This window comes from Zonotrichia albicollis, chromosome 25, assembly GCF_047830755.1.
Source record: "Zonotrichia albicollis isolate bZonAlb1 chromosome 25, bZonAlb1.hap1, whole genome shotgun sequence".
NCBI lineage: Eukaryota > Metazoa > Chordata > Aves > Passeriformes > Passerellidae > Zonotrichia > Zonotrichia albicollis.
The window spans coordinates 3,704,585-3,730,100 of NC_133843.1; the positions used below are offsets into that span (position 1 = coordinate 3,704,585).

General features: G+C 54.3%; 4 protein-coding genes across 7 annotated transcripts in view; 2 read left to right on the plus strand and 2 right to left on the minus strand.

Moving 5' to 3' along the window:
* On the plus strand, positions 1 to 5,366 carry ZBTB48 (zinc finger and BTB domain containing 48). Its single transcript, XM_074558639.1, has 10 exons — positions 1 to 405; positions 486 to 703; positions 1,380 to 1,491; positions 1,825 to 1,917; positions 2,218 to 2,304; positions 2,639 to 2,793; positions 2,967 to 3,103; positions 3,398 to 3,562; positions 3,673 to 3,761; positions 3,849 to 5,366. Exons 1-10 carry the CDS (start codon positions 1 to 3, stop codon positions 4,143 to 4,145), a joined length of 1,758 nt encoding a protein of 585 aa, XP_074414740.1. The 3' UTR covers positions 4,146 to 5,366.
* On the minus strand, positions 4,913 to 11,716 carry KLHL21 (kelch like family member 21). Its single transcript, XM_074558638.1, has 5 exons — positions 11,566 to 11,716; positions 9,994 to 11,036; positions 8,405 to 8,810; positions 6,867 to 6,939; positions 4,913 to 6,574 (listed from the first exon to the last, which is right to left on the minus strand). Exons 2-5 carry the CDS (start codon positions 11,027 to 11,029, stop codon positions 6,281 to 6,283), a joined length of 1,809 nt encoding a protein of 602 aa, XP_074414739.1. The 5' UTR covers positions 11,030 to 11,036; positions 11,566 to 11,716; the 3' UTR covers positions 4,913 to 6,280.
* PHF13 (PHD finger protein 13) lies at positions 10,912 to 15,991 on the plus strand. Of its 2 annotated transcripts, none has more exons than XM_074558646.1 (5): positions 10,912 to 11,036; positions 11,566 to 11,856; positions 12,261 to 12,362; positions 13,154 to 13,706; positions 14,083 to 15,991. In XM_074558646.1, the coding sequence occupies exons 1-5, from the start codon at positions 11,028 to 11,030 to the stop codon at positions 14,307 to 14,309; spliced, it is 1,182 nt and encodes a 393-aa protein (XP_074414747.1). In that variant the 5' UTR covers positions 10,912 to 11,027; the 3' UTR covers positions 14,310 to 15,991. The 2 variants fall into 2 exon arrangements, with proteins under 2 accessions (XP_074414747.1, XP_074414748.1); XM_074558647.1 differs by lacking the exon at positions 14,083 to 15,991 and adding an exon at positions 13,891 to 13,998.
* The window catches only part of DNAJC11 (DnaJ heat shock protein family (Hsp40) member C11), a 20,492-nt gene continuing 10,271 nt past the window's right edge, over positions 15,296 to 25,516 (minus strand). For all 3 annotated transcript variants that reach the window (XM_074558640.1, XM_074558641.1, XM_074558643.1), the window contains exons 7-16: positions 25,070 to 25,143; positions 23,969 to 24,158; positions 23,061 to 23,146; positions 22,502 to 22,618; positions 21,426 to 21,581; positions 21,239 to 21,308; positions 21,074 to 21,131; positions 20,301 to 20,443; positions 19,736 to 19,865; positions 15,296 to 19,155 (exon numbers count right to left, since the gene is read on the minus strand). In XM_074558640.1, the coding sequence (XP_074414741.1) occupies positions 19,130 to 19,155; positions 19,736 to 19,865; positions 20,301 to 20,443; positions 21,074 to 21,131; positions 21,239 to 21,308; positions 21,426 to 21,581; positions 22,502 to 22,618; positions 23,061 to 23,146; positions 23,969 to 24,158; positions 25,070 to 25,143 (1,050 nt within the window). In that variant the 3' untranslated portion in view covers positions 15,296 to 19,129. The remainder of the gene's footprint in view (positions 19,156 to 19,735; positions 19,866 to 20,300; positions 20,444 to 21,073; positions 21,132 to 21,238; positions 21,309 to 21,425; positions 21,582 to 22,501; positions 22,619 to 23,060; positions 23,147 to 23,968; positions 24,159 to 25,069; positions 25,144 to 25,516) is intronic.

Below are 25,516 nucleotides of genomic sequence, written 5' to 3' on the forward strand. Positions count from 1 at the left end.
ATGGCGGCGGCGGCGGCGCACAGCGTGCGGGTGCTGCGGGAGCTGAACCGGCAGCGCGCAGCCGGGCAGTTCTGCGACGCGACTCTCGGCGTGGGCGGCCGCGAGTTCCGCGCGCACTGGCCGGTGCTCGCCAGCTGCTCCCGCTTCTTCCGCGCGCGCGGCCCCGGCGGGCCCGTGGCGCTGCCCGACGGCCTCGCCGACACCTTCCAGCTGCTGCTCGACTTCTTCTACACGGGGCGCCTGGCGCTCACGGCGCACAACCGCGCCCGCCTGCTGGCGGCCGCCGAGCAGCTCGGCGTGCCCGACGCCGTGGCGCTGTGCCGCGCCTTCCGCCCGCGGCCCCGCCGCGCCGCCGCCGCCGCCCGCCCGGAGCCCGCGGCGGCCCCGCAGCCCGGCGGGCAGGCGGTGCGTGAGGGGAGCGGGAGGGGGACGGCGGGGCCGGGGCCCGGCGGGGGCGGCGCGGTGACGCCGCTGTTCCCTCGCAGGGCTCCCCCTCAGCCCCGGAGGAGGCGGCGGTGGGTGGCGGCGGGCGGGGGGACGGCGATGCTGAGCCTCTTCCCGAGGAGAAGGTGCTGCGGAGCAAAAAGAGCCCCCCCGCTCCGGGAAAGGCGCCGGGGAGCAGAAAAGGTACAGCGGTGCCGGTCGAGTGCCCCACATGTCATAAAACCTTCCTCAGCAAATATTACCTTAAAGTGCACAACAGGTAAACGCTCCGGCTTCTCCTTCCCCTTGCGCGCGGGGGAACGCGCCGTCCCCACGGCTCTGCCCCTTCCCGGGGTGGGGGGAAAGAGCAGCCTCGGTTCTGCCAGCTTGTCCCAACACCTCGGCATCCCCCGGGGTGCTAAAGGAGGGTCTGTTCTGCCCCTGGGGTCGCTCTGGCGGAGGGTTATATGTCAATGAAAGACGTCCCAGAGCTGCAGTGACTGTCCTGAGCTGTGACTCAGGAAGGCATTGTGAGGGGCTCCTTGGGGGCTGCTCTAGCTGCAGGTGGGCAATGGCAAATCCTCCTGGGCTTTGAGAGTGCCCTGGGCTGGGAGGGAAAGTTTCTGGGGTGGCTGGGCTCTGTGAGAAGCTCCAGGGTGGATCACCGAGTGCAGGGCATGGTCCTGCAGTGAGAGCTCAAGTTTTGCTTCGCTTGTGTTGGGGAAGAATCTTGGCCCTGCAGAAATGGTGTACCGTGGAGCGCAGTGGGCACTGACAGCTGTGCTGTTGAGGGGACTAAAAAGTGTCATAAAAGCAGCTTTTGGGCAGTTGTGAATAGTAGCACTGTCTGGGGTGGGGGGAAGTACCCACCTCACCCTTCCCTGTGACCTCCTGGGCCTGTTTGTGCAGATGCTGTTGACAGGCAGTGATGGGATTCTGTATTTGCATACCCCAAGGAAACACACTGGAGAGAAGCCATTTGAGTGTTCCAAGTGTGGCAAATGTTACTTTAGAAAAGAGAATCTCCTGGAACACGAAGCTAGGAACTGCATGAACCGATCGGAACAGGTACGCCCAGGAGCTGCCCTGCTGGGCTGGAGTGTGGCTGCCATGTGGCAGCAGGGGAGTTGGAGCCTTTTGCCAGTCCCAGTTCCAAACAGACCCCTGCCAGCACCGTGTGGCACGTGTTCCATGGCTGGGACCCCCACAGCCAGGGTCCCTGTGGCTGGGACTCATGCCTGATACACAGCACAGCCCTCACTTGTGTTTCAGCACTGTACTGTACAAGATTTGGCTCCTGTGGGTGTGGGTTCAGTGCTGTAGCTGGGCAGGAGGCTGAGCTGTGGGCTCCAGGTCAGGCTCTGGGTGCTGTGGAAGCCAACACCACCCCATCTCTCACAGGTATTCACGTGCTCGGCCTGCCCTGAGGTGTTCAAGCGGCGGATGGAGCTGCGGCTGCACATGGTGTCACACACTGGGGAGATGCCTTACAAGGTCAGCAGGGCCCGAATCTAACATCCCTATGGATGCTGCTGGACACTGGCATGGAGCAGGGATGGGTGTTTCCCTTCTAGGGCAGCCCAGCCCATCAAGAGCTGAGCACACCAGTTCCCTTCTCTGGTCCGTGACAGCCCACTCAGGCTTGTTCCCTGTCTCTGAACCAAAATGTGATCCAGGGAGGCACCACAGCCAAAGGCTTTCCATGGCTGTACCAGGAATCTGTGTTCTACTCAGATTCTACCAGGAATCTGTTCCCTGGCAGTTGGAAGCTGACCTCATTCTCCTGTCTCGCAGTGCTCCTCGTGCTCACAGCAGTTCATGCAGAAGAAGGACCTGCAGAGCCACATGATAAAGCTGCACGGTGCCCCCAAGCCCCATGCGGTAGGGACTGGGGATTTTGGGGAGGGTGGGATCCTGAGTGTGGACCTGGCCTAAGGAATGGCACAACATTATATCTGGGTCTGTCAGTAAGGGGTGGGACACAGAGCTACTGCAAATGGGCTCTGTTGGGTGCAGGAGCAGCCCACAGATCCAAGCACTGACCAGCACTTCATCTCTGTTGGGCTGTCCCATCTTACTGGGTGTCTGTGAGCTGGGGGTGATGCCTTGGCTTCCACAGGGAGGTCCCTGGAACAGCTGGGGAAAGGCTGGGTGTGAGTGGGTCTGGGGTGGGTGTACCCCAACCCTAACACCCTCCTCTCCTGTGGCCTTGCAGTGCTCAACCTGCTCCAAGTGCTTTCTGTCCCGGACAGAGCTGCGCCTGCACGAGGCCTTCAAGCACCGTGGCGAGAAGCTGTTTGTGTGTGAGGAGTGTGGGCACAGGGCCTCGAGCCGCAACGGCCTCCAGATGCACATCAAAGCCAAGCACAGGTACAATGTCACCCGTGCCCTCTCTAATGTCACCTTAGCTCTCCTGGCTGCAGTCCCTGCCCCACAGGCCTGGGGGTTGGCTGAAAGTCACCCTCTTCGAAGACAGAGGTGCTGGGCTGAGACCCAGGGGGCTGAAGCTGGCAGAGGTAACAGTGACATTTCTCTGTCCACAGGAATGAGAGGCCCTACGTGTGTGAGTTCTGCCACCACGCCTTCACACAGAAAGCCAACCTCAACATGCACCTGCGCACGCACACCGGCGAGAAGCCCTTCCAGTGCCACCTCTGCGGCAAGACCTTCCGGACACAAGGTACCCCTGGCTGGGTTAGGGCTCCAGCATCCAGGAACCCCAGACAGCAGCTTCCCCAGGAGCAAAGCCATGCTCCTGTAGTGCAGGCTGATACCAAGAAAAGCACGTTCCTGTCACCTGCTCTGCTCTCGTGGCATAGAATGGGAACAAGCTGGCGTTGCTTATGACCTCTTAGCAGGAGCAGGCTGTTTGTGCTGCTCTTGCCTTCCTGGGCAGCCTGACAGCCCCTGGGATGGGGTGCATGGGCTGTGCTTCTGAGCAGCCACTCTCCCTGTCTCCCCCTGTTAACGGCAGCGAGTCTGGACAAGCACAACCGGACGCACACGGGGGAGCGGCCGTTCAGCTGTGAGTTCTGTGAGCAGCGTTTCACGGAGAAGGGGCCGCTGCTGAGGCACGTGGCCAGCCGGCACCAGGAGGGGCGGCCCCACTTCTGCCACATCTGTGGGAAGACATTCAAAGGTAACGTGGGGGCCCTGCAGGAGCTGCCTCCTTCCCGTGGGCGGGCTGGCATTGCTGTGAGCTGCCATGACATGGAGCTGCTGCCAACAGGCTCTCGTTTCCCTTCCCAGCGGTAGAACAGCTGCGTGTCCACGTTCGCCGGCACAAGGGAGTGAGGAAGTTTGAGTGCATTGAGTGTGGCTACAAATTCACACGGCAGGTGAGGCCTTCCCCAGCTCCAGGGGCTCCATGCTGCCCTGGGGAGCCAGCCCTCACTGGGTCTCTCCACATTCCCCTTCCTTTGCAGGCTCACTTGAGGCGCCACATGGAGATCCACGACCGAGTGGAGAACTATAACCCTCGGCAGCGGAAGCTGCGGAACCTGATCATCGAGGATGAGAAGGATGTGATGGTGGTGCTGCAGCCACCACCAGAGCTGGAGGTGGGCTCAGCCGAGGTGATTGTGGAGTCGCTGACCCGTGGGCCGCTGCCTGAGGAGGTCCCTGCACAGAAACTCTGTTCAAATGAGAACTTCTCCCCTGCAGATGTGATTGAGCAATCACTGATTATAACTACAACGATTCCTGAAGACTGTGAGACGTAGTGTGGCCACCCATCCCCTCCCACTGAAACACAGTAAAGCATTGAGCTGAGCCACTTTCTGCCACACTTGTTCTTTTAGCCTCCTCCCCTCCTTTCCTGCCAATCTCCCATCCCAGGCTGCAGGGATAGAAAGTCACCATGACGCTGTGATTGTCAAATGAAGAAATGTCTCAGAACAGTCGCTCCAGTCAGTGTCCATGTGTGATGTGCAGTGGGATGGGACTGACCTCCCTGTGTCATACTGTGACTCACTCTCTGATGCCTGAGGAGCTGGTGCTGCCCTCCCCTTTCCTCCAGCCCTCTCACCCTGCCTGTGATTAAAGCTCACCTTCCCCCACAGAGAGCGGCTCTGCCCATTCCTTAACTCCTCTGTTTAACTGGTGCCTTATTTCTCCTTTGTTTTGTTAAGCCTTTGTCAGTTGCTCTTTCCTTACCCCATTAAAGGCAGGGCATGACCCTTGTCTGCTCAGAACAGAACACACTCCAGCAGCACAAAGTGCCTGCATTCCTGTGCTCACATGTGGGTCATACTCTGTCCCAAATAACCCAATCCAGGGTTGCTGGGAGAGTGAGAACCATGGCCTGAGTGGTGCCAGCGTGGGGAGAGATCTCTGTTGTACCCCCATACCCCAGAACTGCAGCTGTGCTCTCTCCCCTTTCTCCCTCTACTCACCAAGGAGGCAGACAGGCTCCAATTTAAGCATATCTGGAATGAGAAACTCCCAGTAAAATCTCATTCCAGCTCCCTTCCCCTCACAGAGAACAGAATTGTGTAACAAGTTTTATTTAACTTGACTGCTGCAAGTAAATTTAAAAACAAACTATGAGAATAAAAATACATTATCTGCTAATGTAAAATGCCTTTGTTTCAAAGGATGGAGTTCAACTGTACTTGAGGATTCAACACAATGAATTCTACAAAAAATAAATACAGATCTGTAGCTGCTCAGCGGGTGGGACTGGGGGTCCAGCAGCGAGCACGGCCGCGTTATTTATAGCTCAGCAGAAATGCCTGGAGCCACGGCGCCATCAGGAATTGGCCATTGCTCCCAAAAAAAGCAGCAGCTGCCCCGAACTGCGGGCCCCTGTGCCCCCAGCTCTGTCCAGGGGTGTGACACCACGGGGCAGCCGGGCCCTGCTGGCACACCAAGGCACTGTCAGTGATCCAGGCTGGAGAACAGCCCGGGCTCCCCGTGGCTGAGGGGGGCAGCAGCATCAGACAGCATTGAGGCAAAACACGTTTCTGTAAAGCTGTGAAGATGCTGATGCTGTGGAAATGGGGCTCGGATGCTCCTCGATCCAGGGGTAAGCCTGGAGGAGAGAGATCGAGTACATGGGGTTTTCATCTCTGAATTCAGCTTAAATGCAAGTTTTTCCTCTATTAGGTAAAATTTAAAGACCAAAAAAGCAAATGCATCCAGCCACACCTTAGCTTCTGCCACACTTCAGGGTTCTCTAGAAGGTGCAGCACTTGCTCTCAGGGAGCCATGCTTCAGGTTCAGCCATTTGCTTTCTTCCAGAAACATTCCACAAGTAAATGCACACAGCTGCTCTTCAGCAAAGGTAGATAAACAGAGCCCACTGGCCAGGGCACTTGGGCAAGTATAAAGGCAAATCTTACACAGGCCAAAATAAAACTGCAAAACCAAAATAAAAAGAAGAAAAAAACCCTAAAATAACTACCTTTCAATCCAACACGTGCACGGGAAGCCTATCTCCCTCCGAGGCACAGAATACGGGGGGGGTGTCCAGACCACTGCCCTACCAGACAGACCCCTCCCAAGACAGAAACGGAAGGAAGGAGTTTGGTGGCAAATGAAGCATTACAGGGTGAAGGAGCTCCCAGTGAAAGGTGTCTGTAAGCAGCGGTGCTGTGGCGTGGCTCACCACGAGTGCTTTCCCCAGGATCAGCTCTCGGGTCCCTGCGGGCAGCGCGGCGCCGTCTCCCACCCTGAAGGGCTGAGGGAAGCAGTGGAGGCCTCGCTGCCTGCAGGCCCACAGCATCACATCCAACAGCCAGAGTTCTTGCTCCCTCGGTGAACAGCATGGGTTTGCTTCCAAGCACTGGTTTGCCTCAGCCTTCTCCCAAAGCAGCCCAGGTTCCGCATGAGGGATTCTGTCAAGCCGCTTCCTGCGCTAAGGCAGCTCATTGAGGTTCTGGTTGTGAAGGTTTTGGTTCTGCCTGCTCAGGCTGATGGTGTTGTCCAGCGTGATGCTGTCATCCTCCTGTGTGGTTTCTGGCATGAACTGCCGGAAGATGCTGACGCTGCCGTGCCAGAAGATGGGCTCGGGGAGCTGGCCCACGACACTCCACGTTCGTGTCTCGGGGTCGTAGGCTTCCAGCACATCCGAGAGTTCAAAGGTGTTGTCGTAGCCTCCCGAGACATAGAGCTTCCCACCGAGCACAGCCACACTGCCCCCAACGTGAACCTGCAATGTAACAATAAATAAATACACACTGTGGCCAGGGGTGTTTGCCTGATCCAGCAAGGGGGTGGTGGGATCTGAGAGCTGTTTCTTAGAGGGAGCTTCATGGTTGGGCTCTGCACCAGTGCTGCCCACCCAGACATGCCATCACATCCAGGACTGTCTTCCCAGTGACTCCAACACACTTAAACAAGCTCCACACACAAGGGGTTCTGATTCTAAAAAGCTTTTGGTTTTCCAAAGGTAAATAAAACTATAACATTTAAGACATCCTGAAAGTGGGAAAATGTCCTACCTGAAGCATGGCAGGGATTTTATCCCATTCATTCTTTGATGGATTGTAAACATCCACTTCAGCCGAGTCATCTCTGGGGAAGAGAACACAAAATTACTCTTCTGCATTCTAGAAACGCTGCTGGGGTTTTTCATCAAAGCCAAATTTAGATGGGCAGGGGGAGAGAAGAGCTGGGGAGGCAACATAATCCCCCAGGGCTTCTCTTACCCACCCTGCTCGCAGACAGGAGGGCGACAGTGACAGGTGAGGGACGTTTGTGACTCAGAGACATGCGCTGCTGACACAAGAATGCGTGCAGGACAAGGTCAGGGCAGCTGGAGAGGAGCTGTCAGTCCTTCCAAGACAATCCTGGTACAGATGGGATCAAGATGCTGCAAGGCAGCTCTGGGCAGGGTCAGCAGCCAGAGCAGGGGCTCCTCTCCCCACTCTGGGGCAACTACAGAGAGCACCTGAACCTCACTCCTGTGCTTTATTTACAGGTATAAAACTAGTCCCAGCATGAGGGATCATCACTCAGAGCCTTTAGCCTGAGCTATTAAACCAATTTGCTACTTTTACTTGCAACCCACTCCTCTGTCCTCCAAAGATTATCCCACAGCTCCACAAAGAGCAGCAGCCCACGCTCACACAGCACATGAAATAGGGAAGAACACCTAACCCTGATCATTTCCTCATTGACTCTTGCAGATGCAAAGTGATCTGGAAATCCTGAAGTGCCAATCATCAGCATTTTAAAATGGGCAAGAAAACAGAAATTCTATAGAATCAGGTTGTGACAAAGAACTGAGCAGCTGCAACGCCCTGGCAGGACAGACTGAAACCAGCTGACCAGAACAGCCGCCAGCAAGACATTTGGCTGGACCCAAAAGAATCAAATAAAAAGTCTTGGGCCAAAGCTGCTACTTTATGCAAAGCCAAGAGGAGATTAAAAAAAGAGAAGTGCCTGGGGGCCATCACAGAAGTCTCTGTTTGCTCAGAGTCAACACAGGGAGATGAAATGCTCCAGCCCTAGCATGCCTTCCCGTTTATTTTTAATTAAGCGGATAACTGAAGTATTTGCGCCACCAGGACAGCTTCAGATGGGTAATTAAGTCCCAATTTGGAAAGGTGCTTAAAAATAGTGACCAATCACTTCATCTTCAGCCCTCTTATCTCTGCTGAGACGGAAGACGTCCTCTCCTGCACTAGAGTTTAACGTTTTCTTGGAGCTTATGTGCTTATTTATAGCAACGAGGGGGGCTGAACCAGGAGCTGAAGAAACCGAGAAGCCAATTTCCAAGCAGCCCTGCTGACTTCAGATGGATTTACACGTGTCTGTTCCCCAGCTCTGGGTTACACTCAGACATTTTCACACAAGTTTATGGGCAGCTCTTTGAGACCCACCAGCACAGGGAAAGAGGTGTTACAGCTCTCCCTGCACCATCAGGGGAAGCACTGCTGTGCTGTCCCAACCTGCAAAATCCACCTTCCCAGGGAAGCTGTGGGCTCTCCTCATGAAGATATGGGGAGGGAGGGAAGTGATTGCTCCCCCTACTCACCGTATGAAGTACATGAGACCATTGAGCGTGACGGTCTTCGGGGCAAAGGACCAGGGCGGCAGGTGGCCACAGTTGACAAGGGACCAGAGATCACTGTCAGGGTCATAGCACTGCATGACCATGGACTCTTTGCCAGCCAGGGAGCCGATGGCGAAGAGCTTCCCTCGGCAGGAGGTGGTGGAGCAGTTGTCCATGGGATAGAGCATGGGCTGCAGGGCCTCCCAGCTGTCCAGCGTGTGGTCATAGCGCTCCGTGCTGTCAGAGGCAACCACGTAGAGCAGCCCGTCCAGGACCGTGGAGCTGTGGTATTCCCTGGCTTTCAGCATGGGTGACACCTCTGTCCACTCGTTGACGCTGGAATTGTACCTCCAGACACAGTCGTACAGCCTGGAGCCGTCCGAGCCCCCTGTGGCACAGCATGACACGTGTCAGGAGCCTGGCTCCACAAAGGGAAGGGGGATGGAGCAGAGGGTTTGGCTTGGCACGTGTGCCACAAGGATTTTAAAGGAAGTTTTGCACTGCTTCATTCCCAGCAAGCCAGGGAGGATTTCTCCCATGTCGTTCCTAGTCCTTATCCAGCTGTGACTCAAAATGAGTCTTCTATGTTTCACTACCTCTGTCCTCCAACACCCACTTTTCTCCCCTATTTTACAGCCCCTGCTTTGTCATTGCCCAGAAGCTGCCAAGGCAGCTTGGGAACCTCCCAGCCTTGCCTTTGTCACACTGACACACACCAGACCAACCCAAAATCCCCAGCAGCAGCCTGCACACAGCTCCCAGCAGGACTGACCTGCCTAGGATCACTCCAGGAAGCTCCCACAGGATGTAAGGGTTTCTGTAAAAACGTGCTGCATCCATGTGGTAGCCTGTCATTTTTACAACCCTGACCTTAAAGCAAGTCCTTGTTTTCTGCTTGTGACTAGAGAACACACAGTTTTCTGTTCACCTGCATTAAGACTTGCTCTTTAAAGCTCTGCCAGTGCGTCCTGCACACCGAGGGCACGCTGTTCCACAGCACTGGGTGTCCTGGGCCTCAGTTTGTTACAGCTGTCACAGAGATGTAGTTCAAAGGAGGCATCTGCATGCAGCTTAACAGCCAAATTTACATATTGGTGTCACCTTGACAGAAGTAATTGTAGCCCCAGCAAGGAGGCAGGATTTGTGCAGGGGAAGGTACTGTGACTCACAGGGCTGGCGAAGGAACCTGGGGCTTTCTGACATGCCTCTGCCTCAAGCATGTGATTCAGGGGGCTCTGAACCTGAACACCTTCTTCAAAGAGAGAAACTCAAAACCTTCTTACATCACCCCTGTCCTCAGTGACGGTTAAAAAGTTCTAACTACAAGATCTGTGACTTCTGCCAGCATGCTCAAAAGCATTAGTCATGACAAAATAGCTCCTGGACTGAGACCAGCTGCTAAATCCAGCACCGACTCCAGGAGTCTCCATGCCTGCTGGCAGGCTGCAGGCACCCAAGCCAAGTCCCAAACTCCCTGCCACCCAGGAAAAGCCAAGTGTCGCTGCTACAACCTACACATTTCCAACAGAACCCTCACCCTGGTGCTTCCCTTCATTCCCTGCATGCCTTACCAGTGACATAGATGTCGTTGCCCAGCGCAGCGACACTGTAGCCCCCTCCCAGGTGCTCGGGGAACTCGGCCAGGTAGCGCCAGTGGCCAGTGCGTGGGTTGTAGCAGTCGACGGTGACAAGCTCATCGCAGTCACGGTCGCAGCCACCAACGAGGACCAGGATCTCGGCGAGGCCAGTGGAGGGCCGGGGCCGCATGCGGGCACAGGGCCCGCGGTCGTGGCGGTCGAGGCGGGCAGCCTGGAAGTCGCGGGCCTCACGCAGGAGGCGCAGGCACGGAGGGCAGCGGGCCACCAGCGGCTCGCTCTCCACGTGGGCCAGCAGGTAGAAGCGGCGCACAAAGGGCAGGCGGACGTGGGCCAGCAGCTGCGGCAGCAGCGGGGCACGCGTGGCGGGGTCGGCGCGCACCCAGCGCAGCGCCAGCTGAAAGGCGGCCTCCTCCTTGGGGATGCAGAGCCCATCGTCCCGCAGGTAGGAGAGGAGGCGCGGCAGCGGCAGCCGCTCCAGCTGGGCGCCCAGCTCGCCCACGTGCCGCAGCACGAAGCGGTGGGCGGCAGCCGCCAGCTCCGGGCAGGCGAAGGCCTCCGCGAAGTCCTGCATGTCCAGGGCGTTGGCGGGCTCCAGCTGCCGCGCCAGCCAGGCACCGCAGGCCTCCTTGACGGCGGGGAACTGCAGCAGGTCGGCGGCGCGCAGCAGGCGCTCGGCGATGTCGGGGCCCAGCCGCCCCACGCGGCCGGTGTAGGCGAAGTCGAGCAGCCGGCCCAGGCACTCGGGCTCGACGCCGTGCAGCCGCACACGCTCGGCCCGCGACTCGCGCAGGGCCCCGCCGAACATGGCGCGGAAATATCCCGAGGCTGCGGCCAGAACGGCGCGGTGAGCCCCGAACTCTCGCCCGCCGGCCACCACCGTCACGTCCAGCAGGCTCCGCTCGGCCCGCAGCGCGCTCAGACCCCGCAGCAGCGACACCGCGTGTGCCGGTTCTCCCGTCGCCGCCGTAGCTGAGGCTCCCGCTGCCGTCCCGCCGGTGCCTGTCGCCATGCCGTGCCTGCGGGAGAGCACCTGGATCACGCCCTGCGCGGAGCCGCCGGACCGACCCCCGAGCGATTCCCGGGGCGGGAGAGGGAGGTGGAGATTAGGCACGGAGGCGGCGGGTGGGCTCGGGGAGCGCGTCCCGACCGGGATCTCCCGAGAGCGCCCGTTGCGTAAGGCGGCGGCGCTGGCAGCGCGGCCCCGCTCAGGCCGGTCCCAGGGCCCCGCAGCTACCGCGCCCAGCCCCGCGCCCTTGGCCCAGGGCTGGCGCTCAGAAGGAGCCGCCCAATGGTACCGGGGGAACACAAGACCGTCCCGAGCGCAGACAGCGCTGAGAGAGCTCCGCTCCGAGTCCGGCTCGGGCACCGCCGTTAGCGCGGGCGGAGGGTCCGGTCGGGGTTGAGAGTCCAGCTCGCCATAGACGCTTCGGCGCCCTACCCGTCCTGCCACCGCCACCAGCCAGGCCCCGCGGTGAGCCCAGGGCCGGCCCCTACCACCCGGGCCCACAATCACCCCGATAAGAGCCACTCCCGGAGCGCACTCACCGATCCGCTCTCCGCCCTGCTCCGTGCTCCGCTTCCCGCTCCGTTCACCGCTCCCGGCACCGCCCCCGCCCCTCCGCCGCTCCCAGCGCGCCCCGCGCCCGGCACTGCGCACGCCCGGACTACGGCTCCCGGCGGCCCCGCGCGGGCGGCCGCCCCTTCGCCGCCTCCCGCCGGCACCGAGCGGCTCACGGTGTCGGCACTGCCCGGCTGCTGCCGCCGCCGCCCCGGCCCCGCCCGTGCCCGCGCCGGGACATGGACTCCGACTCCTGCGCTTCGCCGTTTGCCCCGGAGGTGAGCCGGAGTCCCGGGGGAGAAAAAGGAAGGGAAGGGAGAAGCGGGGAGGGAACAGAAGGGGAGGGGGTGCTTGTCCCGCTGCCCAGCCTGGCCCGGCCCGTCCCAGCCCTGTCCGGCCGCCGGTGCCCGCTGCCTGCTCCCCGTTCCCCGCCGCGGGGCGGGCGGGGGGCCGGGGCCATCTTGTGCCGCCGGGGCGAGGAATGGCGGCGGCGCCGCCCCGCCGTGCCCTCCGCGGGGGGGCTGTCTGGGGGCCCGGTACCGACACCGGGGGGCGATGGGGGGGCGGGGGGCACTGCCCGGTTCCGCCGCTGTGGGGGCGGCGGGGCACGGCGGGAGCGGCGGCGCCGCCTCCCACCGGCGGGCCGGGCCCCGCGGCCGCCGCTCACCCCCGTCCCCCGCAGGACTTCTCCCCCGGCTCCCGGCGGCACCGCACCGTGGAGGACTTCAATAAGTTTTGCACCTTCGTCTTGGCCTACGCCGGCTACATCCCGTACCCGCAGGAGGTGAGTTCCACCGGGCTGGGGGCACGGGGGGGGCTCCGGGCCGGGAGCGCGGGGGGCACCGGGCCGGTCTGTCAGACCGAGCGCTCCAGCGGTCACGGCCCCGCGCCGGGCCTGAACAAAAGGGGAACCGCGGCGGCCGGAGGCTCTGGGGACGGGGCGGGTGGTGCCCGGCGTGGGCGGGGTGAAAAACGTCGGATCCGGCATCGCTCCTACTGCTCCCCGGGCCCCGCAGCTGCGGCCGGAGAAACCCGGGGGGCGGCGTGTGGGGAAAGCAGGAGCGGCAGCACCTCGGGAGACAGGGCTCAGAGGCTTGGGGACAGAGGACAGTGCCTCAGGGCTCAGGGACAGGGGACGGTGCCTCAGGGACAGACTCAGCTCCCCAGGGGACAGGGCACAGCGGTTTAGGGTACAGCACTCTGGGAGACAAGGCACTGCTTCTGGGACAAGGTTTAGCTCCCCGGGGGATAGGGCAGAGTGGTTGAGGGGACAAGGCTTAGTATGCTGTGGGACAGGGGACAGTACCCGGGGGAAAGGGCTCAGCCCTTGGGGAGAGGGAACAGCAACCATGGGGACAGGTGACACCACTCTACGGCACAGGGCACAGCATCTCAGGGATGGGTCAGAGTGCCCTGGGGGACAGGGGACAGCACCTCTGGGGACAGGTGACACCACTCTAGGAGACAGGCACAGCATCTCAGGGATGGGTCAGAGTGCCCTGGGGGACAGGGGACAGCACCTTGTACTGCATGCGAGTCTGCTCTGAGTCAAACTGGTACCTGAACGTGTTCCAGGAAACGCCGCTGAGGAACAGCCCCAGCCCTCCCAACAGTACTGGAGGCACGATTGACAGCGATAGCTGGGATCCCCGCTTCAATGACACCCCCTCCTCTGTCTCCCTGCCCACCAAGAACAGAAAGAACTTTAGTCAGCTTAAGCGGGCAAAACCGTATGGTTCCCTGTTCCAGCGGGCAAAGGCCAACAACTTCCTGCCAGAGAGAAAGCAAATCGATAAGATCAGGAAGAAGAAAAAGCTGAAAAGGAGGGAAACAGAGGTGTCTGCAGAGGAGGACTATGAGGAGAAGCTGCTGGACCTGGAGGCAGAGGACTCTTACGCAGAGACACCAATGAGCCCTTCGTCAGAGGGGGACCCTCAGTCTGTGACTGAGCACTGCTCGGTGTGGGACTCTGACACCCCGTCCAGCGTCTCCTACCCCGCTGTGACGGCCGAGCAGACGGTGGAGATCCAGAGCGTGGGCAAGCGAACGGTCATTCGGCAGGGCAAGCAGGTGGTCTTTCGGGATGAAGATGGCACTGGTGACGACGAGGACATCATGGTGGATTCAGGTAGGTGGCCTGGCTGTCCTGGAGGATTAGCCAGGTGGAAGTAGTGGTGCTTTACTTGTAGCCTGAGGATAATTTTGAGGAGCACTGCCTGGGTGGAATTCAGCAGAAGTTGGGTTTTTGGGGGGGAGGGAGGTGGGTTGGCTCTTTTGTGCAATAAACTGAGTGAAAAGCTGCAACTTTATAGAAGCAGCATCTCCTCGATTACGGCCTCCTGTGTACTGCTGAGAGTCTCTTCCCGTGCAAGAGAGACCTGGAAAAAGCAGCAAAGTGCCTGTCTTTGAAACCCAGGTAGTTAATTTAGCATGAAAGGAGAGAAAATTCCTGGTGCGAGAGGCATCAGCCACTAAAAACATATCTTTGCCATTTGTCTTTGCAGATGACGACTCGTGGGACCTGGTCACTTGCTTCTGCATGAAGCCTTTCGCTGGGCGGCCCATGATCGAGTGCAACGAGTGCCACACTTGGATCCACCTCTCCTGCGCCAAAATCCGCAAGTCGAACGTCCCAGAGATCTACATCTGCCAGAAGTGCCGGGACTCCAAGTTTGACATTCGCCGCTCGAACCGCTCCCGGACGGGCTCGCGCAGGCGCTTTCTGGACTAGGGGGGAGGCCCGTGCTGGTGCTCTGTGTTGGTGGGAGAGCCGTGGGTGCCGGCTGCGAGGCCGGGGAGGGCTCCCCTGAACTGCTCTGCTCAGGCAGGAGGGCTGCCCAGCCGGCCTGTGGCCCGGGAATGAGGAATCGCCGAGCCGCGGGCAGCCGGAGCTGGGAGCGGCCGACTGGGCGGAACTGTGGCGAGAGACTCTCGAGGGACAGACAGACAGACAGAGCTCTCTGAGCTCAGTGGAGTTTTGTCTGGTTATGATGACTGGGTGATGTACTATACCTTTGCCAAGTAGGTTTTCTCATCCCATTGGGAAACTGCAAATCTTCTCTGTGCTAGAAAACTCCTCCTCCTCCCCAAAGAGGGAGGGGAGGAGGAGGGAGTCTGTGTGAAGAGTCTGAAGAGTAAATGGCCCTGTGTTTTAAATTCAATGTGATATTATACCTGCCCATTTGTCCGTATAGATCAAATCTTAGATATCCTGAGACTCCATAGGAGTCAGCCTCAGTGCTGTGGCCTCTGTGTGATCTGCTGCTGCTTCCACAGGCCTGAGCAGAGGGGAGTTCTGTCATTTGGCATCATCCAAGTGCAAACAAGACTTGGGGCTCCCTCCTGTGCCAAGGGACAGCGCCCTGGCAGGAAGGAGTAACCCTTTTCCTGGACAGGCAGCGTGGGGGATCAGTGGCATCAGATTCCTTCCTAGAAGGTCTCTTCTTACAGTGGTTTTTTCGTGATTTATTTGCATGAACAGCTCAAATGTGTGTATGGGGGGAAACTGCTCCATTTCCTGTCCCTTCGTTAACCTCTATGGTGCTGTTTTAAGAAGATGACTCTCCTTTTTCTCAGCCCAGAATTCAAACATGGGCTGTAAGAGGGGCCAAAGGAAATGTAGAACCTGGCAGGTCTGGTTTGGAATTTGATCATGTCCATCCAAGTATGACAGCTGAGTTGATTTTTGCTTTCGCTGTTTGTTTTTTGGAACTGCACTGTAACCAAAAAGCCAGAATCTTTATTCTGTTGGTAGCAATGACAGATCAAATGCAGGCAATGCAGCTACAGGATGAAGTGCAATGAGGATCTGTCTGGAATGGACAGGAGAGCGTTGAGGCCCTGGCCAGCACTGCAGGCAGGACCTCCTGGGCCTTAGCCCATGGGAAATCCCTTCAGGACCACGATGGGAAGTCACAGCTCATGCACAAGGCCAGGGAGATGCTGGCATTGTTCCTCAATGGCCAGACAGATCCACATGGATCACACAAGTGGGGTTGATGCTTCGAGGTGTGTCTGTGAGGTGATGCCTGAAGAACAGTGTGTGCTCTGCCCAGGAAGAGGCTCAGAGAAGCACTGGCTGGCACAGCAGCTGAGCCAGGCCAGCTGTGCCAGCAGGAACACGACCCCAGGAGCTCTGCAGTCCCACAGCGCTGGAGCACTGCCTTGTCTGAGGATTGGCTCACCAGGAGATGCATCCTGGTGATGACTGAGGGTCTTGCTAGCACACAGGGGCAAGTGCCCTCCTTCAGACATTGCCCCCAGGGCTGCCAGAGCCTCAGGCAGCCCAGTACCACAGCACCCTGGGGCTCCACGATGTGGGAAAGGGCGACAGAAGTGCACAACATGCAGCTGTTCTCTCCTGGTTCTTGAAAAAAATCTCGTTCCACCAAGCTGTAACACCTGACTGGGTTTCAGAAAACCAGCTTCTGTGAAATCTCTCAACCATGACTGTGCTGTGCTGCCTTCAGAAGCTATGTGGAACCACCAAGGAGTTTGCCAAAGACTCGCTCCCAATGGCTGCCTGACTGTCCTTTGCAGCCAGAAAAATAACCAAAGTTCTCCAGTGCTGCCATTTCCCCAGAAATGCTTTGGAAGATCCCGGCCACAACTGCACAAGGGTTAGACCTGGTCTGAAATTTGTATCTCTTGTGTTTACAGCGTGTCTGCAGTTCAACTGGACCTCTGTAGACTGTGTTCCTGAAGCTTTTATGGGAGAAATGGTGCACTGTCAAGTGAACTGGCTCTTTTTCACAGAGGTTCAACACTAATCAATGTGACTGACTCTTGTTCTGTCCCCTTTTCGGATTTATCCCAGTGGATGGTGTCCAGCACGTTACAATATCAGAGAGAGAAATAAAAAAGTAACATCTCCATTCTTTTAGTTCATCACTTTCAGCCATGTATAATTATAGTTTAATTCAGAACTTTATTTTTTCATTAAAACTTCTAATGAACCATGTTTTTTTCTTACATGTGAGACAAATGAACAATGAGTTTGTTATATTCCAAACTCAGGAGTCTGCTGTTATGATTTATTGGCTTGTGAGCTGTTGTGCCAGGCAGCAGGAAGACTTAACACTTGAAGTGCTCTTCCCAAAACAATACACTCAGGTGGGGATAGGAAGAGCTGGCGGGGATCCCCACCTTTCTGTGGAGCAGCTGCTCCTTGCTAGAATGTGGAACATGGTGATGGAGCCCTGGGCTGGGCAGGGAGGAGGTTGGGAGGGAGGCACTGCTTGAGTGGCTGCAGAGAGCAGGGACACTGCTGGGAATGTGCCAGGGGCTGCTGAAGGTGCAAGCACTGAGCTGGGGACAGGGCTTAGGATGCCAATGGTGTCAGAGTGGTCCTGGCAGCAGGGCCCTGCAGCCTCAGGAACAGCCCTGCACCCCCTTGCAAGGACTGGAGGCTTGGCCAGACCCAAACCAAGCCCCTGTGAACTCTGCTGAAAGAGAAATCCCTCCCTCTCACCCGGCAGCACCAAGGACTCCACAGCACCCTGCAGCTCGTGGATGTGCCACAAGCCCACAGGCAGTGCTGCCATCAAAGCAGCAGCCTGAACACCTTGGCACACTGAAAAGGCAGCTCAACCTTTTGGAAATGGCACTAGGTCATGCTGGAAGCTAGGCTGGAAGCTCAGCTCTGCTTGCTTAGAGCTTCTATTTTAATTCTGTTGGTAATTTTGAATTATAGAGAGGCAAAAAAAGAAGTCCCAGGGGAGTTGTGGCTGTTAAATGGCAGCTGCTCACAGCAAGGATATGGTGGTGAAGGCTGTGGTTCTGCAGTGGGGATGTTCTTACAGTTTTGGCAAAACGTGGCACTGATAGAAAACAAGGAAGAGACTGGGGAGATTGAGTGAGCATCTGGCTCTCAGGGATGCTCTTGTGCCATGTCCTAGTCCCTACAGGCTGGCTCCTCACTTCTGACCATGCACCTCACACAGTGACATCAAAAAGGAACTGGAGGAGATTTAGATTTCTGCCCAGTCCCACCCAGCAGAGGTCAATAAGTTGGATGGGATGGAGAGTGCTGTTATGTTTACAAACCCTTGCTTTCCAGGGGTTTCATCTCAGGAACTTCCTACAGATGCAAAGGGAATGGGAGCTGCTTTTCAGCCGAATATAATTTATTGCACATTTTACATTTACTTTGAGATTGACAGAACGCTGGCCATAAGTGAAATAAAGCCCTGCACCAGGAACTGGTCACAACTGAAAAGTTTTGGTTTTAATAAAAACAAATGAACACCCCTTCATAATATGAACTTGTTTTTTACAGGGGAAAGCATTTCTTTTGGAAATCTCATTCTCCTGGTGCAGTGACCAGAGCACAGAGAACCACAGCTGCACAGAACAGGGGCCAGGTCCATGTCAGGAAAGGAGTTATGGCAGGAGTTGTTGAAAGCAACTCTGCACTGCCAAGACATGGATGTTTTCCCCTCTGCTGTCACCCATGAGCAATGAAAGCTGCTCTGGACTTAGCCAGAGCAAAACTATGATCAAGGAACAGCCACCACGATTCCTTGTCTCTCTGCAAAAGCCTCAGACGTGCTGATGTACCCAGTGTGTAGCAGATTCTACAAAGTGCTGTTTCCAGCTGCTGGATCACCAGCCCAGGACTGCCCTTCTGCTGGAAATCCCTGCCAGGGCTTCTAGGCAAGATAAAGCCAATGGATCTATGCTGTAACTGCTGCTTTTCAGAAAGAGCAGATGAGTGTACCATTTTCAGCTCTTAATCCATTTGGCCTCTCTCCTCACTTTGGTATGGCTTATTTTATGAACTACATTTATTTTTACAAGAAATAAATTAGATGTGAAGAGATAGTTGCAGCATCAGAATCAAATGAAATTAATTGCTGTCCTTCTCCCTCACTTGCTTTCCTCTTTTCTGGAAATCCTTGACAATACATGGTTGGGGGTGGCAGAAGAATTAATAAAACTATGATACACCATGTCCTTGTCTGGAAGAGCAGTGTTGGAAATGAGCAGCTGGACAGATTGGTGCTGAGGAGATCAATATTACTTCAAAAGGCAAATTCATTCATATTTAAGCACATACTTTTTTTAACAAGTGCATTTCAAACACAGATTTGAGATTGAAACAATCACTGACCTCTCTCCAAAAGTATTTGGACAGGGGACTTCCAGGAGGTGGCCAGAGAACTGAAATTCCCCTCAGGAGAAGGAAGAAGGTGTGTTACCTACCCCAGGAAGTACGTGGAGGAGTGAGAAGAACAGGTCTTCATCCCTGCTGAGTGCCAGGAGAGAAGTGTGAGTGCAGGAAGCTGGGAGCAGGAGGCCCTGAGCCCCTGCAGAAAGCACTGTGCACTCAGAGTCACGCTGCTTTATTGGGTACCGAGCCACAACTCAGATATTGCCTGGGAGCCGCCTGCAGCAGCAGGGTCTGTCCTTTTGTCCCTAACAGAACCAGCAGGACACCTCCTGCTGTACAGACAGTAAAAATAAAAGTGTCTCTGTTCAAACTGGCAGCGTCCGGGGGAGGTTTTGCAGTTTCTGTTGAGCCAGGGACCGTGGGGGACGCGCGCTCCCGGATTAGCCGTCGGCATCGATCCTGTGAGCTGTGGGGAGAACAAGGAACTGTACCAAGGACAGGCAGCAACACCTCTGGCTGCTCATTAGACACAACTCAAATAAGCCTCCAATGCACTTCTGGAAGCTGTGTCAGTTGGATGTGCTGCTCACACTGGGCAGGGAGCTGGTCTAGAGCAAACAAAGGTCTGTGCCCTTGAGTCAACCCACCAGAGCCACAGGAGTGCCAGTAAAAGTTACTGGTTTCACAGAGCTATTCCAGCAGGGAAAATGTTTTGGCAGGTAAGATAAATGGGGACAAGGAAGAAATCTGACTCAGGCCTTCATACATTAAATTCACTCCCCAAATGGCCACCCAGCACTGCAAACTGCACAGAAGGACACTGGCACCTGTGGGAGGCCTCTGCTTCCAGCCACAGTAAGAGATACAAACTAGCTGGTACAAACAGCTGCAGAGCTGCTGCTGAGTTCTTTTGGGCCTTACTCCAGAGGAAAGTCATGGTCAGCCCATTCCAGTTCTGAACCCCAGTTCTGTGTGCTTGACCACAGAGCTGAAGGAGCCCATTTCTGGTTCCCCAAGGAAGATGCTGGGCAGTCTGTGCTACTCACATTGCTTTGGTATCCTAAGGGCCTCATTGTCAGCTGACATCACCTGGTGCAGAACTCCTCGGAACTGATAAAGCACTTTCAAACTCTTCTCCTCACCCACACAGGGGTCGTAGAAGCCTGGCAGCCCAGCCTTGAATCAGAGAAGGACAGACTGACCATCAGGGAATGGACTTTCACAGCTCTCCAGCTGCCCAAAAACATTTATTACTGCCAAGGACAAAGTGTCATAAAGAAAAAAAAAATAAAAGGAGTTTTGCTGCCAGCAAGTTAAGACACTGGGGAATCATTTACACAAGTTTTTGGTGCATAAAAGTAAACCAGGGGGTTGGGAAATTTCTGGTGTACACCCCCAAGGTCTGTAACACCCACTGTCCCACTGGCACTGGAAAAGCCCCAAGAAACAGAAGTTCCTGGGAGCGTGTAATACTTGGTTGGTAAATGGCATCTGTGAATTGATCCAGAGCCACTGGAGAGATCCCCTGGCAGGACACCACACGGTTCAAACAAAATTCTGGGCCACACATTTGAGTCCCTGAGTCTGGGCACTGACAGAACATTTACTTACCTTGGAGGCCTCTGTAAGGATGAGTTTAGAGTCCTTCACCAAGCACTGCAGAGGCACAGTCACATCTATAACCTTCACCTTCTCATTCTTCCTGCTGTTGTCGTTAACAAACTTCCCATACCAGGCATTCACTACAATCAGACCTGCATTTCCCAGGAAATCACAACTGTGATGAAAGGCTTCCACTGACAAAAAGACCATCCCAGTATTTTCTCTTGCTTTCAGTGAGATTTAATTCTCCTGGCCTGAACCCACACTTCCCAACAAGGAACAACATTTTTACTTGGGTGTTTGTTAGCAACCTTCAGCACTAGAATGGAGTGACAGGACCTCAGTGTCACACTGATGTGCCAGTCCAAGTGGATTTCAGTTCACTTTGGAACATTCTGTGGAAAACTGCTAGTAACCATAAGAGACCAGATTCCCATTATGATCCAGTAACAAATCATGTAAGGGAAAAATCAGTAAAACCTGAATTTCAGACTACAACTTTTGCACCTTTTTATAGAAACACCTCTCTCTGGGGAAGAGGTAATTCCAGACTGTTGTCTTCAGTCTGTTGATCCACTTCACACCATATCCCAAGATAAAATTCTGTGATCCCTCTTAAGCTCAGGCACCTGGAGCTGAGTCATAATAGGGCTCCCCCACTACAGGCACAGCAGCATCTAAGTTGCACTTTATCAGGAGTGGGAATGAAGAAACACCACCTTTGCATTGTTCCTTCTTCTCTCCAAATTTATAGAACAAGTAAATGATATCATAATCTTTACCCATTCTGGCTTCCTCTGCTTCAATTATCCTTCGGACTGACTCCTGCATTAACCGGACCTGTCACGACACAAATGGCAGAGCAGAAATCACACAGGGTCACACACTGTGGCCAAAGGACAATGGTCCAGAGTGAAAAGAGTTTCCTTTCACTAAGAAAGACTCACTGCTGCTTCAGCCTCCTGTTTCTTCTGTAGGATGTCACTGGCTGTGCTCTCCCGCTGCTTCTCCAGCTCCCTGGCAGAAGGAAGGCAGAGCTGGGATTCAGGCAGAAACTGGCAGGGTCTCCTTACCCACCCTTCAGCCTCACACAAATAAGCCCAAAAAAACTTCCTGAGGAATGTGCAAGCTCACCTCTCCTTCTGTGCCCTGAGGTAGGGTTTGATGACCAGCCTGTGCATGGCAAAGTAGATAACGAGAGGTCCCACGGTGGCATAGAACACAGCACTGGGAAGCAGCTGATCTGTTAGATGCACAGGGAAGAAGTAGGTCTGGCTGGCCCTATTCAGCCTGCAACAAAGAAGAGCAGAGGGATGGTAAGAGGAAAAGCAGAGCTGGATGTGCCTGATGAAGCACACTTAGCAGCAGTGCTTGCTGATGAACCAAGGGGAGATGAATGAGGAGCTCAAAATGTGAAAAGCCTGATAAAGTGAAAAAGCCAACGGCAGAAAAGGCAGCTGACACCAGCCAGAGCCAGACTTTGAAGCAGCAGCTCGTGATATACCTGACCATTCTAAAGTTCTTTTTTTAATCTTAGGAGAATTTGCTTGGTCATTAATTTCAACTGAAAAAGGGACGAACATCCTCATGAAAGAAGAGAAAATGCTTCTAGAGAAGGCCTGTGCTCATAATACTGGAATGGGCCTTCAGGGCAGGTGTACATAAACATTTTTCTGAAGTCTGTAACAATATTTATTTTAGAAAACATGAGTTTCCTTGGGCCTGAATTCTTCAGGCCCTTCAGCAGTTTCACACCCCACAGGGACACTTAATGAGCTCTGTCCTTCTGTGAACTGCACCTTGTTAATGGTACAATCATCTGCATTAGGCAATGGTAATTCCCTAATTCAAGCATTCACTTGTACACAGCACAATACACATGGAATCCATCTCTACTAATACTTTCAGAAATCTTCCATTCACTTACCAGAGTGCTCCAAATCTCAATTTAAGCTGCATTTCAGAATATTCTGATGCACACACACACAGACAGGTGGCCCAGGCTGTGAGTCACAGCAGTGGAAAGCACCCATTGCTTATGATGGGCTTACAGCTTGCATTAGGGTTGAGGGCAGCTGCACCCTCTCCCAGTGATGTATCAATACACCTGTATTGACCTGGGACTGGCACCTTCCCACCTGAATACTGGAAATAGAATCATGGGAGTTATGGTCAGCATCTGTAATAAAGAGTTGAGATCTTGAACTGACTTGATTTTCAAGGACACTCCTTGGGGAACACCAACGCTGACAGTGGCTCCTAGAACACTGTGTCTGGAGATCTTCCTCTCTGCTCCATACTCCACTATGGTCCCAAAGAAACCCACCCTAGAATGACAGAACCAAGAACTGTTAAGACAGAGAAGATATCTGAATTTCTCTTTACTGAATCCTGTAATTCCCAATCAAGTAAAGCATGGAAATGCATCTGTTTGCAGCAGATGTTGGCCTCTGGAAGATTCACAGTGTACCTCCAAGGTGAGATGAGACCTTCCAGCTTGCTAAGTAGTGAACAAGAACTTCTAGCTTTCAGTAGGGATGATGCAGAGATATCATACACAAGTATTATTAGTTCCACTCAAGTGCAGAGGCACACAGGACTAAGCCTTCAAGACATTCACTTCAGCCTTTACCAGATTTAAATAGTGAAAAGCAGGCTCCCAAGGGCCACAGAAGCATTTGGTTTGTGTGGAACCTGGAGGCCTACAGCAGCAGGAGAGGACAGAGTCCTCAGGCTGTGAGCAATGTGAATTCCCTCTTGAGCACTTACTTGAGAGAACCTTTCACTCGTGTTTGATCCTCATCCTGAAACTTATGCTGGTAACTGACCATCATGAAAGAATGGGGGATTCCCAGCTGAAACACAAGAGGCACAAACATATCAGAACATACCTTTGGTCAATGCTGCACCCCCAATTTCCTTTCTCAACCTTGAAGCACAGAACACAAAGCAGTTCTTGCCACTTACAACCTTCCTTAACCTGTAATCCCAAGGCAAAATGTCAGAACTCAGCACATCCCTCTGGGTGTCCAGAGTTGCCAGGACCCCTGCCAGGGGGCTCAGAGACCCTGGCACACAGCCCAGAACACCTGTGGGTTTGATTATGACCTATGGAGCGAATTACCAGCTTTGTGTGAAGGCCTGATAGCCACAGAAGTTTAAGTAGTGTAATAATAAAATTATCACTAGGTCAAAAAGTAGATTTTGGGGTTTTGGGGACAAGATGGAAGGATTTGGGCGTGTCCAGCCTTTTTTCTTCTTCTTCTCTACCTCCATCTTCTGCTGTGATATTGGCACTTTTGGATTGGTTTAGAGTAGAAGCTCAGTGTCTAACATAGGTGATAGGTATTGGGAAGTAATTGTAAACATGTTATATGTAGTTTGTAGTATAAAGAGATAACGCTGCCCTGGGGGCAGGCAGTGTACCTGGAATTGTCCTGCTGAGCAGACCTTGGCTGGATAGGAGAAAAAATTTTATAGATAAGATACAATTAACAACTCTGAGACTGAGAACTGAAGAACTCTGACCCATTCTTTGAATGTGCAGGCCAAAACAGAGACTTTTCATGTATCTCAAGCTGCAATAAACTGCAAACTCCCAAGAGCAAAACACTGCTGGGCCAGGCAGGTGAGGCTGCTCTCTCCCACAGGATCCCTGTGCTGCCTGTGGCTCTCACCTGCATTGCCAGGGTGAGGTGGCTGCTTTTGGTGTCCCGGACAATGCTGGTGTTCATGGCTGACTGGATGCCCCACCTCCACTGCAGGTAGCCCATGGTGTTCTTGTCCAGGTTTCGGGCCAGGACCGTGGTGAGGCCGGGGCGGACCCCGCGCGATGAGAACTGCAGGGCACAGTTTGTGGTGATGAAACTAGAAACATGAGGAAAAACTTGTCAGTGAAAAAAAACACAGGCTCCCAGCTGGCCTCAGAGTCTTTCTTGCCCAGGAATTTTTACTGAGTGCCCAGAGACCATCCTGCAAGGCTTTCAGGGAAAAGTTAAAATGAATTCAGACTGCCCTGAGCACAGCAGTGCCCAGGAGAGCAGCTGTGCCCTGGTTTATTGTCTGTGCCCAGGCACCCAGCCTTCCCCTTCCTGCCCTGTGCAGGTAACGTCCTGCTCTCTGCAGAACAGCACACTGGGCTGCTGGCACAGAGCAGCCCTGCTATTCAGTAATCCTAAAAACCAGTGCTAAAGCACTCCCCAGGGAACATGAATCCTGTACAAGCTCTGAGGAATGGCAGACGCACTAAATTTGAAAATGTAAACAGGAGGAACCTACATGAGCTCCTATGATGCTCTGACATGTGGCTCCAATCACAGGCCTTACCTTGGATTCTCCTTTGCAATCTGAGACTTCTACTCATTTGTGAACAGACATGAGCTTAGTGGCAAAATTGGCATTATTTTCATCTCCTGTTTTGCTGTCAAAAACTCCCTCTCACACATGGAAGCCTCAGAAGAGTTCCCCATTTTTTGTTCTGTTCCCAGAGCAAACTTCTGTTGCTCTGCCTCAAGTATGATAAATCGTGACAAGATGAAGTACAAATCTAAGGATGTGGAACACAGACCTTCCTTAACTGGAAATATGAAAAATGAGGGCACCAACACCCAAAAAGAATGCAGGCATTTTGACAACACAAGTATGACCTCAAGTCTGAAGTGTAAACACCTTATTTTGTAGGACAGAAAATTAATCCAAAATTAATGTGAAAGAGAATTCAAGTCATTTAGCTCCCTTTTGTGGGATATTAACTACTAGGCCATTTTTCTAATATTTACCATCTTGGTGTAAGATTACGAAATATCTTCAGCCCAAAGAGAGGTCCATGAAGGTCTCCAGCTCCAAATTCCAACTGTTGGAATACACAGTGCCAGAGTGTTAGAGGAAATCATCCTTTACAATAGTGACAAAGTATGGCATGAGCATCATTTTCATCATAGCTGTTTTACACATCTGAGTAACATTTACAACCTCTTTCAGCACCCTCCCTTCTCTTCAGCTTTGCATTCAGAAGAAAAAAAGGTGTTTCACTGAGTTGGAGCCCATGGGTAAAACAAAGCCAGTTTTGTAAAGCTACAGGTGACTGCTGCTGGCACCTGGGAATGTGGAGAAAACTCTCACAAAAACAAGGTTTGGTATTCCCTTTGTCTCAAATTCCTTTAATAATTAATTTTTCTACATTTTACAGAATACAGAAAATGAGAGATGGACCACAGCTAAAGCTC

Bases quoted from the DNA above. Each gene is read 5' to 3' on its own strand.
- ZBTB48 (XM_074558639.1), top strand. From the start codon at position 1: ATGGCGGCGGCGGCGGCGCACAGCGTGCGGGTGCTGCGGGAGCTGAAC. The intron at 1,492-1,824 runs GTACGCCCAGGA...CATCTCTCACAG, and splicing joins GCATGAACCGATCGGAACAG to GTATTCACGTGCTCGGCCTG. The intron at 3,104-3,397 runs GTACCCCTGGCT...TGTTAACGGCAG, and splicing joins CAAGACCTTCCGGACACAAG to CGAGTCTGGACAAGCACAAC.
- KLHL21 (XM_074558638.1), bottom strand. From the start codon at position 11,029: ATGGCGACAGGCACCGGCGGGACGGCAGCGGGAGCCTCAGCTACGGCG. The intron at 8,811-9,993 runs GTAAGGCATGCA...GCTGTGCCACAG, and splicing joins CAACGACATCTATGTCACTG to GGGGCTCGGACGGCTCCAGG. The intron at 6,940-8,404 runs GTGAGTAGGGGG...TCTCTTCCCCAG, and splicing joins GGTCTCATGTACTTCATACG to AGATGACTCGGCTGAAGTGG.
- PHF13 (XM_074558646.1), top strand. The intron at 11,857-12,260 runs GTGAGCCGGAGT...CGTCCCCCGCAG, and splicing joins CTTCGCCGTTTGCCCCGGAG to GACTTCTCCCCCGGCTCCCG. The intron at 12,363-13,153 runs GTGAGTTCCACC...AACGTGTTCCAG, and splicing joins ACATCCCGTACCCGCAGGAG to GAAACGCCGCTGAGGAACAG.